Source organism: Myiozetetes cayanensis, unplaced genomic scaffold (assembly GCF_022539395.1).
Source record: "Myiozetetes cayanensis isolate MyiCay16 unplaced genomic scaffold, myiCay2020 scf1, whole genome shotgun sequence".
NCBI lineage: Eukaryota > Metazoa > Chordata > Aves > Passeriformes > Tyrannidae > Myiozetetes > Myiozetetes cayanensis.
Window position 1 is genome coordinate 117,442,420 of NW_026086604.1, and position 13,840 is coordinate 117,456,259.

General features: G+C 45.9%; 2 protein-coding genes across 2 annotated transcripts; both read left to right on the top strand.

Annotated features, from left to right (window-relative positions):
* Nucleotides 1-1,285: 1,285 nt before the first annotated feature.
* HOXA9 (homeobox A9) lies at nucleotides 1,286-3,351 on the top strand. The gene is made up of 2 exons (XM_050312360.1): nucleotides 1,286-1,860; nucleotides 3,037-3,351. The coding sequence occupies exons 1-2, from the start codon at nucleotides 1,323-1,325 to the stop codon at nucleotides 3,273-3,275; spliced, it is 777 nt and encodes a 258-aa protein (XP_050168317.1). The 5' UTR covers nucleotides 1,286-1,322; the 3' UTR covers nucleotides 3,276-3,351.
* A 6,848-nt stretch (nucleotides 3,352-10,199) lies between these two features.
* On the top strand, nucleotides 10,200-13,397 carry HOXA7 (homeobox A7). Its single transcript, XM_050324399.1, has 2 exons — nucleotides 10,200-10,612; nucleotides 11,634-13,397. The coding sequence occupies exons 1-2, from the start codon at nucleotides 10,237-10,239 to the stop codon at nucleotides 11,915-11,917; spliced, it is 660 nt and encodes a 219-aa protein (XP_050180356.1). The 5' UTR covers nucleotides 10,200-10,236; the 3' UTR covers nucleotides 11,918-13,397.
* The last annotated feature ends 443 nt before the right edge of the window (nucleotides 13,398-13,840 follow it).

Consider the following 13,840-nt stretch of genomic DNA (forward strand, 5'->3'; position numbering starts at 1 on the left):
GCTTGGCTTCCGATGCCGCTAGCGTATGTCTTACAGTCATAGGAGGTGCCAGCAAATAAATAACTATATTTGCACATAAATTTGATTCATCAGAATGCGGGACGGCCGACTGCGAACGCCCCTTTGATAGCTGCCCGGAGAAGCAGGGTGCCTTTCGGCAGCGGGGAGACAGGGCTTTTTCTCCCCTTTCCCCCCGCTGCTTCCCTGCATAGTTGAAGAATTAATCGTCGTGATAAATACCGCCGCCCGGCTCTGCCCGCGCTCCTTCCCTCACGGTCCCGACGGCGACTCCGCTCCGGCCGCCGCCGCGCCGCCCAGCCCCGGTTCCTTTCCCCGGCCTGGCGAGGGGTCCCCGGTCCAAGGGCAGGGGCGGGCAGGCGCGGCGGGGAGGACGAGGAGGGTGTTTCGGTCACTGCCGCAACATGCCCTGCGGGGTGGGGTGGTGAAGTGCAGTTTGGTGTGGGCCAGCCTAAATAACGAGCCAGCGCCTGCCCCTGTCCTCCTCCGGCCGGGCGGGGAGGGCCGGCTCTGCGCCGCGGTTTCGGAAAGGGGATACGTTGAATTTGACTTTCCGCTGCCAGCTCTGAGCCGAACGGAACGGTATTATTTACAGTGGGTTCCCAAACTAAACACAATAGTATAATTTAACCTTTCCAAGCACTCGTAAATTTTTACTGCTGAGAAACACAGCGATGCAAATGAGCGCGCTCATAGTTACTGACTTAATAACAACCCCGTGGCTCCCGAAACAATAACTCCTTATGAAATATAATAAATGTATATTTAAATACAGTATACCGCAACTGTTATTTTGCCTTTTTTTTATTGCTTCAGTTATTGTATCATTTTATGTGAAGGTCTCCGATCACAAGGGTGGTGGGATTTTTTTTTTTCACGGGGAACACGACCCACTGATGGGATGATTAATTATGATATAAAATAGTCCGCTTAAACGAAAAAATAAAGAGAGAGAGGGGAGAGAGAGAGAGAAAGGAAGAAGGGGGCTGTAATACGGAATCTGATCTTTTAATCTCAGTTGGCCGCAATTAAAACAAACCCCGCCGTATAACTCAAATATCCCTTTGCATAAAAACATATGGCCTCGCTATAAAAATTATGGCTGGAAAACACTGACCCATTAATAGCCCGCGGACTGATTTATACTTTATTGTTCTGCTCCCCCGCCACGTGACCGGCGCAGCCAATGGGCGCCCGCGCTGCCCCCAACTTATTACTGACTCTACTTCCCCGCCAGCACCAAGTTGTTACGTGAAACCCGCAGCCCCGAACCGCGGCGGGTCCGCCGCGCCCGCCCGCCCGCCATGTCGGCTCCCGGGACCCTCAGCAATTACTACGTGGACTCCTTCCTGGTGCCGGAGGGGGACGAGCTGGCGGCGCCCCGCTACGCCCCCGCCCCGCTGGGGCCGCCGCCGCGGCCGGCGGCGCTGGCCGAGCACCCCGAGCTGGCCCCCTGCAGCTTCCAGCCCAAGGCGCCCGTCTTCGGCCCCCCCTGGAGCCCCGCGCACCCCGCCGGCGCCCCCGCCGTCTACCACCCCTACGCGCACCACCAGGCGCCCGTGGCACCGCCCGACGGCAGGTACATGCGTTCGTGGCTTGAGCCTGTGCCGGGCTCCTTGTCTTTCCCCGGGTTACCTACCAGCAGGCATTACGGCATTAAACCTGAACCGTTGGCGGCCAGGAGGGCTGACTGTACCACGTTTGACACTCACACTTTGTCTCTCTCTGATTATGCTTGTGGTTCTCCTCCAGTTGATAGGGATAAGCAAAGCCACGAAGTCGCATTCTCTGAAAGCAATGGAGAAAGTGAGGCAAACGGAGAGAAACCGCAGATCGATCCAAGTAAGTGGGACTGCGAGGGTAATGGACTTCAGGGCGCTGCGCTGGCCGCGGGGAGGTATCGAGGCGCTGGGGCTAATTACGTGGCCGAGCACCGGCCGCTGCCGACGCCGCTGCGCCAGCTCGCCCCGGTCTGCCATCTGCAAAAGCCAGCGCTGCCTTTCTCAGGCTCGAACGGGATCTAGGACGGCTCTGGCTTTACAGACTGAAAGGAAAACAAAAACCCATCCTACAACTGCAACTTGAGCAAACATTAAAAACAAAACAAAAAAAAAAAAAGAGAGAGAGAGAGAAAAAACGCAATAGCGGCCCACCCCTGCTCCAACCACCCCAGCAAACTCCGCAGGACGTGCTCACATCCCCCTGCCTCGCTGCGCTCCCAGGCGTGGGCAGACACCGGCGAGAGGGTGCCTAGAAAGCATTGAATGTGAATCTGATCTTTTTTGAGACGGCTCTCAGGCCGGAGCGGCTATTGATGGTGTGAGAGCAGAAACCCCCCGCCGCTGACTTGATTTTCCCCCTCCCCCCTTCGACTCCTCTGGGGAAGACCCCGGACTGGATGCTCCCAGGGCTGCGAAACTGGTGGCAGAGCCCCTCGGGATTACTATCGCGATTAACGCCGTGCGAATAAGGGTTTTAAGAGGGCTAGGGTTTAATTATGCCAGTTGTAGACTGACTCTCCAGCTTCCGGGGTCTTGCCAGGGGTGACACGGGAGAAGGTAGAAATAAAAAAGTGAAACAATTTCGATGACATATTGGTCTGACTGGTCACTCCCTGCGCTGGCAGTTTAAAGGGTGTGTGTGTGGGGAGGCCAGGAAGGAGGAAGGGAGCTAGCAAAGAGGGGGAGAGAGAGAGAAAGAGAGAGGGAGTGGGAGAGAGAGAGAGAGAGGAGAAGAAAGCATTTTAAAATTGTATTCCAGAAACAATAAAAAAGGCAAGGGAGGGCGGAGGCAACGGGGCTTTGCCGCATGTGGTTTCGTGTGACCTCTCCATGTGTCTGTATTTTGGAGTCCATTGTGCCTCACAGTCCTATGTGCCTCGGGAAAGGAGAGCCATGTCCTAAACACGAGCACCGGGACACCTAATCGGCTGTTTCTACGTGGATCACCTTCCCAGCCCCCTCCCTCAAACCCCCCCACTCTCCCCCTCAGCCTGAACTTCTCTTGTTTTCGTTGTAGATAATCCAGCTGCAAACTGGCTCCACGCAAGGTCCACCAGGAAAAAGCGATGTCCTTACACCAAGCATCAGACGCTGGAATTGGAGAAGGAGTTTCTATTCAATATGTATCTCACTAGGGACCGTAGATATGAGGTGGCCAGACTCCTCAATTTAACTGAGAGACAAGTGAAAATCTGGTTTCAGAACAGGAGGATGAAAATGAAGAAAATCAACAAAGATCGAGCGAAGGACGAATGATGGAACCACACGAGTTAAACTGAAAATGCATAAAGTAAAAGAAAAAAAAAAAGAAAAAGTTAAAAACAAAACAAAAAAACAAACCCAAGAAATCCTCCCCTCGAGCCCTGCCATGCAATGCGTCTGGGTCCAGGCCTCATTTTTTTTCCCTTGGCAAATTCTGATTATGATTGTACAATGATAGTCACAGAGGCCAGATTGCCAGGAGAGGTACAGTAAGACTTTTAATTTTCTAATAGGAAAGAAAAAGGGGGCATTAGCACGAAAAGGCTATTCAACTGGCTTGTATAAATCTACCTGTTTCTTCACTTATTGAAAGAAAAAAAAAAAGAAAAAAACTACCTTTTCATAATGCACAACTATTTACGAACTGTATAATTTAGTCTACGTAGTTAATTTTATTCGCTCTTTGCGCGGCAGAGAGATCTCTGCTCTAATACTTGAACACTGTGTTTTATTGTGGTAATTATGTTTGTGACTCAATTTATGTGCTTGGGTGCTGTACCGGATGTAATGGTGTAAGCTAGAATTCAATTTGAACTCAGGTTGTTTATTATAAAAATTGCATAGAGTATAGCTCTGTAGTGTATTAAGTCTTTTCTGTATAATTAGACAGTTTACCTTTGATTGTAAAATATATATATTATATATATCCCAACACAAAAAAAAAAAAAAAAAAAAAAAAAAAAAAAAAAAAAAAAAGGTTCGTCCGAGATGTCTGGGAATTACGGTTCTCAAAATATGAAACAAGTCATTTTAGTATGCACAGCTGATATATATATAGTACTGTCTTTGTCGGTTGTATATATAATCTATATATTAAAAAAGTAAATAAACAGACTAGCTTAAATATTGTTTTTGCACCAGTGAGCAGTTAGCAGATTTCGGAGCTATACGTATATGTGACAAGGGTAACTACCTATGGTTTACGTTTGAATTTTAATCGAATGATTTGATGGTTATTGTAATGAAGGTTAATTTTATTGATAATAAATTATACATTATAAAAACCTGCATTTGGTTATTGTAAATTTGTATCGATAAAAAAAATAAATCTGGGAATTTATGTTGATGAAGAACGTACACTGTCTATTTTGAAATAGTTACCTCATGGCCTACTGACCAAATCGTTGTGTTGAAATTATATTTAACTTTTTGCCAAATAAAATATATTAATTCTTTTATATTTTGTGATGTTTTAGCATTATTAAGGAGGGGTTCTTCCAGAAGATGTGACAGGGCTAGGGCAGCTGCGGAGGCGAGGAGTGGTATTATTTCTGAGCCGAGGCAAACCTACGGTTCTACAAACACAGCCCCCAGGTGATGGAAATTCGGGCTTATTTTCGTTCTAAACGGGCAGATTCAGGTCCTAAATGCCACAGCTTCTCCGAGGGGAGGCATTTCTTCCTCCCTCCCGGATATGATTTTGGTAAGCTGGTGCTTTTTGATGGCAGCGGGACACGGTACTGATCTAACGCCGATTTCATAAATTCTCCGGCGGAGCGGTGGAATTAGGACCAAACTAGAATGTCCGAGACGTTTTTTAGTGAGGACAATAATGTAAATCAGTTCAGACAGCGACATTTAAGCTGAGACGGTTAATTAGCCTCCAAGAGAAAATGTCTAGCACTAAGTGTGCTTCCACAAACTGAGAAAGCTCGCCTTACAAGGGCGTTCATTTTAAATTCCCTTCTAGAGATAATTGCCCATGCAAAATATGTTATTTCAAACGTCATTCACTTTTTTTCTTCCCTTGCCTTCACTTTTGGGATTTTTTTTTTACCCTTTTAAGTGCCCCGTGGCAAATAAAACCAACCCGTTGCATTTTACTAGCTCCTCAGATTATATATGTATTTATAGATTGATATAGATACAGATAAAATTTTACTGACAATTATGGTAGAATTTATGGTGTCAATTTTGCTCGCTGATTTAGCCGAAGGAAATAGGTGGGCTGGCAACAGTCTAGAGTAGAGAAGACGAAATAGGATTTTTTTTTTTTTTAAACAGAAAGATGGTTTCTTCTGAGTCGAAGACTTCCATACACCCCCCCTCCCCATTGCACCTACCCCTCCCCCGCCGCCCTAAGCCAAACCAAGCTCAGCAACAAAAGAAAATAGCGTAGTCTGTGAGCTTGCTGAAATTTATCCATGTTTTGGGCGGACATCTTACTGCTCAGAGCAGATATCCTCCATAACATGAATCGCAGTACAGCTCTGCACCACACTGACCCTTATTTGCAAATATGCCGAATAACAATAAAATCCTTCTTATTTTAAAGAGGTACCCTTACATATATGTATATATTTAAAGCAAAATAAGACGGGACATGCTTATGGTCTTGGTAGAAGTTGTTGTTAGGAAAATTCAGAGCCATACTACAGTGCAATAAAAGAAAATGACTGCTGTAACCGTTTATGGGGTGTAAAACGCTGCAGGGCTAAAGACAAAACTCAGGGAGCCGGTAAGAAGTTTACAGATGTGCAGAACTGCGGGACGGAAAAAAAGCTTTCGTCTTCACCTTGGGGGAAAAAAAAAAAAAAAAAGAAAAAAGAAACAAAGAAAGAAACCCGACGTAAGATTTGATGAGTTCTAATTAGCAAAAGGGATCTCGTTCTGGTGTGCATACACAAAAAAAAACCCTCTAATTGATCCCTGAGCCAGTATTTGGGGATGCTGGGACGCCCTCTGTTGTTGCAGACAGAGGCAACTTCAAAGAATCAGCATTAAGAGTGTGTAATAAATGACGGGTCTGCAAACTGTCTGGAATTCGGCTCTTAATGAGTTTACAACTGTCCAGCCACAATTAAGATTTTCTACAAAAGCCTTTTCATTTGTTTTGTCTGGCTGTTTTAGATAAAGCGGGAGAGCGGAAATAACAACCTTTTATTGGCCTTCCCCTGCTTAAATCCAGGCTGGGAGGTGGACATATATCTTGCCGTGGGCTGGCGGGCAGCGGCGCTGGCTCCGCCGGGCCGGGCCGGGCCGGGGCGGCGGGCGGCGGCGGCGGCGCGGCGGTGGCGGTCCGGGCGGCGGCAGGTGGCGCTGTGACCCCGCGAAACGGCGCCCGCCCGCCCTCCGCCATCAAGCGCTCGGCCGCCTCCCCGAAAGCTCCTAAAATGTCGACTTTATGGGAGCATAACTGTGGCTTGCAGCCGCTGGCTTGGTTTCAACAAAAGGCTGATGGGTTTGAGGGTGCTTTTTTTCCCCCTCTTTGCGTCTCAGGGTTTTTTTTCCCCCCTTATCCCTCCAACAGGGAGACATTGAAAGGTGGCATTTACCGCCTAGCCACGCTAGGTGCATTCGTGGCAAAAGTAGAGCTTGATCTGCACCAAGGACATACCGTGCATTTATTATTCTCAAAATACTGAGACATTTCCTGTTATCTGATAGAGATGGATTAATCCCTAGCATTGAGTTGCCAGCTCCTCTTTCTCTTGCCCCAAACCTTCACCCTTCTCTGGCGAAGCTCTGAGCTTGCAAACAGGGAGGGTATCCTAATCTCTCGAAGGGATGGTATGAAATGAAATACTGGGAGAAAGGGGGAATTGAAAGGTTCAGTCATGACGGACGACAGTGTCTCCGGCTCAGCCTGGCAGGAGATCACCCGAAGAGCTTCACCCTCAGAGCGCTGGGGACAACCGATGGATTTTCCTATGCCCTTGTCCACCCCGCGTATCTGAGACACAGTCGAGCGAGGAACCTGCAGTGCCGCGAAAATCTCGTTTGAAAATTATTTACCGGCGGGTGAAATTCTGCAACAGCTGTCTTTCATACAAATAAAAAGCCCTGCTAGTGTCCCCAGCAATTTCAGGTCTGTGGGACCCGTTGTGATTATATTACACAGATGTGAGTAGGGTGATGTTCTGCAAACTTGACGGGTCTCTCAAAGTCATTCCTAACTTACCCTCGCCTTCTATTTTGTTTCCTCGAATCGTTTTACTATTTTTTTCCGCTTTGCTTTTGTTGGCTTCCTCGTCTTGAGAATGAGGTTTGGTGGGGAGTTGTGGAATATTTTCAGATGGCAGTTGCCAAAAGAGATGAGAGAAAAAAGTAGTTGGAAGGAAAATAAGTGCAGGAGGAAAGGAAGCATAAAATGTGAGCTGAAGTATGACCGCTGTATTTTTTAAATTTAAGCCAGACAACTAAACAAATCGCTGCATAGTACTCTGTAACAGAAGTTCTTTCTATGCGCTTTATTTACATTTCCTTAAATCAAAGGCATTCCCTTTATATCGAAATTTAGGATCGGGAAGGAATGCACTGAGCTAGTTTTTCCCCTGCACTGCTTCAAAAATTTAAGTCTTTCTAGGTAAAAGGACTAACAGCCACTCCCTGCTTTCTAACAACAGCCTTCCTATCAAATGTTTGTCTACAATGGCATTGCTAAACTTATTATGATTAATTTTTTTCCTTGGGCAGTAAAATTACATTGAAATTAAAAAGTGTTTATACGTCGTCATACTAAGTAATAACTTGGCACAGCACGCTCCATTATAATCGTGGATAAATTATGGTGAGAACAGATTCCAAACCAACAAAATCTTCTCTAATTTGAACCACATCAAGATACTGCTTAGTGCAGAAGCCATAATCATGTAGTGCTCCCAGGTCGCTTATAACTTATGAGCACCGTTTTATCACTACATTTTACTTCCCGGAAAAGCTCAGAGGCAAAGAAAGGTAGTCCAGAGCTCACAAGAAAAACAAAAACAAAACCAACCAAAACCAAACTACCAAAACAATTAATTCCGCTTAGAGGATTATTTGTAAAGCGTTTGAGAACATTGCAGTGACCGAAACCTTGAAATCTGCACCCGTCCGCCGTTACCCCGATTGGAAAAAATTAATTCAAATGAAATGTGCATTTACAGGCGCAGGGATCTAATCTAATCCTGTGAGCAACAAACGAGAGATTTCAGAGGCTGTTTCAGAAGCAGAGTTATGCCTAACTCTCAGAGGGTGGGGGAAGTAAACAAGGTGGAAGGGACCCATGTCTAGGGGTCCTTTTAGCGTTTATTCGGTGAGGACTTTTTGAGAAATCTGAAGGGTTTCAGGGGAATAAAAAATAAACCAAAATACATTTTAAAAGGTGGCGGCAATAATCGCACACACACGAAGAAAATTATATGAAAGTGCAAATTGTACAGAATCAGAGAGCTCGAAATACAGCCACACAGACAATCTATTCGGTCCTACGATATCCATATTTAAGTCTAGACATATTGGTTATATTTGCTGTTTCTTTCTTCTTGCATCTTGGTATGTTGTCACCAGAGGAGCAATTTATTGGTCTAATGTCATCTACTTCAGCCTCTTTGATCTTCTTGGTCGTCGTCGTGTTTGCATCGCATTCGTTTAACTTGGGCCTTTATTCCTTTCCAGCAGCCTCTTCTGCCGTCGTGTTCCCACACCGCGATTACTACCGCGAGGATATTGTCTAATATTGGTGAATTGGAAGAAATATCCAAAGGGTTCGCCAGCTTCTCCCTGACGCCTGCGAATAACTGCGTTTTCACGTACTTAACACTTCGCAAATATCTACATACACCCGCCACATTTGCATGCTCTGGAGGTCTAATGTCTCAGGGATCTGCCTTTAAAGAGTTTACTTGCTTCTGTACAGTAACCTGCAATAATCGCGCATAAAGAGCCCCAAAGGCTGTGCGTGTGTGTGTGCATATGTGCGTGCTGGAGGTGTGCATGGGGGGAGAGAGTGTCCCACGTTTACAAAACGTAAAGTTTAGGGTCCGTGCGAAATATCGCCAAGAACAATTTTAACTGGTGAGAAAGTCTTTGTACACGGGGCACCAAACTATAATTGAAAGGAGAATTTCCGGGGCAATTCCATTGTGCTCCTTCCAGTTTATGATGTGCAATACAGGCAGGCAGTAAAAGCTGTCTTTACCAGGACTCCCTGTCTGAGGGAAGGAAACTCATTTTACGATCCGTTTAAAGGAAGGGCACGGAGCAGCATCCTCAATGGAGAGCCATTCGCATTGTTGGGGAGCTCAGTGTTTAGAAAAGCAGCAACGCTCCCCGTCATCCGCGTGTACCGCTGCCGCCTCACGCTCAGGACTGCAAGGTATGTAGGGCGGAAAGGTAAACAGGAACAGTAAACAGGCGGCGGCGATTTGAAGCCATTTGTAGGCTATTTCTTCATCTTTAGGGTTTTTGGTTTATTCTGCTCTTTTCTTCTTGAGACGTTCAGAAAGTTGAGTCCTCGTCTTTTTTTTTTTTTTTTTGGTTGGTTGGTTTTCTTTTTGTTTGGTGTGGGTTTGGTGGTGGTGGTGGTTGTTTTGGGGGTTGCTGGTTGTTGTTTGGGTTTTTTCCTCTTTCCATGGGTATGATGATGATGACTGTGATTTTATTTTTTCCCTGGGCTGACTGCTGGGGAGCGCCTTGATTTCCAAGGCTCGGCAGCCCCTTTGGGATCGGGGTGGGCAGTGCCCTCCCAAGCCCCGTTGCGGGGTTACCGCCTGCTTCTTTCCCTTACGAATAAACCGAGCCATCTCCTTTAAACTTGACACATATATACGTATATATGTGTGTTTGTGGTTTTTTTTTTTTTTGAAATTTGATTTTTCGCAACACCACCACCCCCCCCACACTCCCGTTCCGCACGGTGCGCGTGTGTCCCCCCGGGGTGCCGAGCGCCCCCCAGCCGCCCATCCCGGCGCGGCGGCGGCTGGAGGGCGCTGCCGGGCGCGGCGGCGGCGGCGGATCCGCGGCATTCCCGGCCCGTCCATGGCCGGGCACCGTCGGGCCCCGGCCGGCACCACCTGTGAGGCGGGCGGGGATTGGCGGGCGGCGTCATATGACCCGTCACGTGCTCCGGGCAGCTCAGTCCAAAAGAAAATGGGGTTTGGTGTAAATCTGGGGGTGTAATGTTATCATATATCACGCTACCTCGTAAAACCGACACTGAAGCCTGCCGGACAACAAATCACAGGTCAAAATTATGAGCTCTTCGTATTATGTGAATGCGCTTTTTAGCAAATATACGGCGGGGGCTTCTCTTTTCCAAAATGCGGAGCCTACTTCTTGCTCCTTTGCAAGCAACTCCCAGAGAAGCGGCTATGGACCAGGCGCGGGTGCCTTCGCCTCCTCCATGCCCGGCTTGTACAATGTGAACAGTACCATATATCAAAGCCCGTTCTCTTCCGGATACAGCCTGGGCTCTGATGCCTACAACCTGCATTGTTCCTCTTTTGATCAGAACATTCCCGTCCTCTGCAATGAGCTAACCAAACCCAGCTGTGAGAAAGCGGAGGAAAGCAACCTGCACAACCAGGCTGAGCCTAATTTCCGGATATACCCCTGGATGAGGTCTTCAGGTAGGGGCGAGCGGAGAGGGCTCGGAGCTGTGGCAGCCAGGCAAAGCGTGTCGCCAGGATTACTGTCAGCACAGCCTTTATGGTTTTAATTATAGCCGAGGCGCCATTGCGTAGAAAGCCCGTGGCATTGTATGTAAATGAGTATCATAAAACTTTTTATTGCCCAATTAATGGGTTCTAGCCTCGTAAATTTATTTAACTCCATTTGCTATGGAATTTTAGCATTGAGTTGATTTGCGCTGTTTGCTATGGAAAAGCGGAGAGTTGGCTGCGGGCTCCCAGAGCCCCCACGGGTAAGCGTCTCCCCTGCCCTCTTGTCGAAGTTGGGAAAAAAAATCCCGCTCGCTGGGGAAGGCGGAGGGGACAGGGGCGTTTAGGACCGGGGGACGGGCTGCTGAGGACTTTGCCAGCCCCCGTTCCCGAGACGTGCCACTCTTGTCCCCCCTGCCCTTTCCACGGAGATAAGGATCTATAGAAATGTACTGAACAGGAAAAGGGGGTGGGGGTGTGTGTGTTAGGGTACGAGAGTGTGTGTGAAAAAGGAGAGCTCTCTTCTGGAGCTAAATGCGATGTATTGTTTACGATCCAGGAGGGGTGGGGGTAGCCCCCGACATTAAAATAAAATAAATGCAGCCCAGCCTTCCAACTTTTTATTTCCCTTTGCGGAACGTGAAAGTCTGGAAGGTTTTAGGGAAATACATCGCCTGGGGGGAAAGTTCCTCCTCCCAAAAGCAATTTCCTCCCCCACCTCCACTCCTGAATGCTTTCTCTCCACTTTTTCTGGGTCTCGAGCAACTTCTTTTTTGCCCTGCCTGAGCAGGGCAGGTCGTGTGGCTGAAATGTCTTTGTTAGGGCAAAGTGGGGGGGCGGGTGGAAGTCAAAGAGGGTGATCGTTCACTGTAGCTCGGCTGCTTTTGTTTGTTTATTTATTTATTAAAAATAATAACAAGAAAAATAAAAACAGAAGGCTTTCCAGCTTTCTTCTTGTCTAACTTCTGGAAGCATGTGTGCCTGTTTTCAGGTCCCGATAGGAAGCGAGGGCGCCAGACCTACACCCGCTACCAGACCCTGGAGCTGGAGAAGGAATTCCACTTCAATCGTTATCTGACTCGGCGGCGAAGAATAGAGATCGCCCATGCCCTCTGCCTGACAGAGAGGCAGATCAAAATCTGGTTCCAAAACCGGAGGATGAAGTGGAAGAAGGAGCACAAGGAGGAGAGCTCCAGCACCCCGGCTCCCAACGAGCCCACGTCAGCAGCAGCCTCTGTCGAGAAAGTGGAAGAAGACGAAGAGGAGGAGGACTAAGGAGTCCCACTCGAGGAAGTGATCCCTTAGAATAGTGTATGCACATGACATTTGGAAAAGCTCCCTTTTAAGGAAAAAAAGAGAGAGACTCATTGTTTTTATTAAAAAACAACAAAGCAAAACATCCAGTTCCCTTTAATAATCATATTGCAAGCGAGTATTTGCAAACATGAAAACATTTCTTGGGATGGCTTTCCAGCCTTCTCTCCATTCTCCCGTACTCCCCAAATCTGTCCTATGCCGAACCTTTCGGTAGAATACCCTAAGAGCATCCTACAAGCATTTGAGTTCAGTTGTTTCGTGTTTTTTTTTTTTTTTTTTTTTTTTTTTTTTTCATTTACCCAAAACTGGGTGGGTTTCTCCAGGGGACATTTCAGTGGGAGAACTGCTACTTGCACAGATAGTAAACCGTGACCTTCCGAAGTAACTACCTGACTCAATAGTCTCAATCATGTGTAAGGGGAAAAGTGCATTAGGCTCACACTAAGAAAAACTACCTAATTTTGAAAAAGTAGCTCTGCACTTCTCTTTTTGTTTGTTTGGGTTTTTTAAACTGTTGTTAGGAAAGTATCTAACTAACAGCTACATTAACAAAAGGTTAAACATCAAGTGTGTGGGGGGAAAATGTTCCACAAACCACTACAATCTACAGCAGTTATTTGTACTACCTATTTTCCAGACTACCTACCTATATATCTTGCTCTGCCTACCTATCTTCGAAAGTATACTGTATTTTAGTAGTCAAAAGGATGTTACAAGATTACTAATGTGAATCGCAAAATGCTTTTAGAAATGTAAGTGTAGTCATTTGAAAAGCACGCATCAATAGCTTTGGTATAGAATTTGGTATCAAAAAGTCTGAAAATATTTAAATTTAAAATAATATATTTATTCCTAAGCAATTATAAATGAAAACCATATGCTGCAATATATCTTTGTTCACGATTCTTTACTATTCCGAGTGAGGAAACAAACACACACCGATATTGTACAAAGCGGTTTAACATCTCCCGTTGGTTTCTACCTTCGGCTGCATCTGCTAAAGGCCATTTTCTTATTCTAGGCTGATCTTAATATAGCGGAAAGTGTTCTTTGATCCTTTAAAAACCACCTTTAAATAAAAAAAAACCCACAAAATATTAGTCCTGATTATCCAAACATGTTAATATGTAATAACGTGAATTTTCTTAAAATAGCAGATATTGTATTTTTTTTTGTCATTTATATTCGTCTTGGAGCTCATTTGTAAGATCATGTCATAAATTTGAAAGTATGTAATTAATTTGGAAACTTTGTAGCATGATGTATTGTTAAGAACTCTGTATAAATCCGTCTTGAAGGTTTGGCTAAAGTTTATTCAAAAATTGTATGTTACAATGTGTTTCGACGTGTTCGTTGTGAACATTTGGATATGCCGTGTAAGTATTGGAAGTGGGAAAAAAATGTCTGTGAACTCTCTTTGGAAGTGATACCGTGTTCAATTATCTCCCACGATAAATGTGTTTTATGTTACACAGAAAATAAATATGCTTGTTGACAATGAATTGCATTTCTTTATTAAGGAACCAGTTCAAAGGAAGATTAAAAAATTTATTTACATAGACAAATAAAGAAATTAATCCATCTAAGCCTTTTTTTTTTCCTCCCGATAATCAGGAGGGGGAAAAAATCCAAGGTGATAAATTGACACAAATTAGTCCGTTTCTCTATTTTTTTCCCTAGCGCAGTTGATTAATAAAGCGGAAAGCCTTCTTTATGGGAGGGCTTCCTTCTACCGTGTTCCCGTGTCCTCTTGCAGTCATAACCCCAGTCCAGGCGATCGGCGATAAAGCCGAAATCGCATACAGTGAAAGAATATTTCGTAATGAACAGAAAGTGCAATGCAAAACTTCCAAGCGTAAATGATCTGGCCGGGTATGTGTG

Excerpts from the sequence above, each read along its gene's own strand:
- HOXA7 (XM_050324399.1), top strand. The coding sequence starts at position 10,237 with ATGAGCTCTTCGTATTATGTGAATGCGCTTTTTAGCAAATATACGGCG. Across the intron at positions 10,613-11,633 it reads CCCCTGGATGAGGTCTTCAG|GTCCCGATAGGAAGCGAGGG; the intron begins GTAGGGGCGAGC and ends GCCTGTTTTCAG.
- HOXA9 (XM_050312360.1), top strand. The coding sequence starts at position 1,323 with ATGTCGGCTCCCGGGACCCTCAGCAATTACTACGTGGACTCCTTCCTG. Across the intron at positions 1,861-3,036 it reads GAAACCGCAGATCGATCCAA|ATAATCCAGCTGCAAACTGG; the intron begins GTAAGTGGGACT and ends TTTTCGTTGTAG.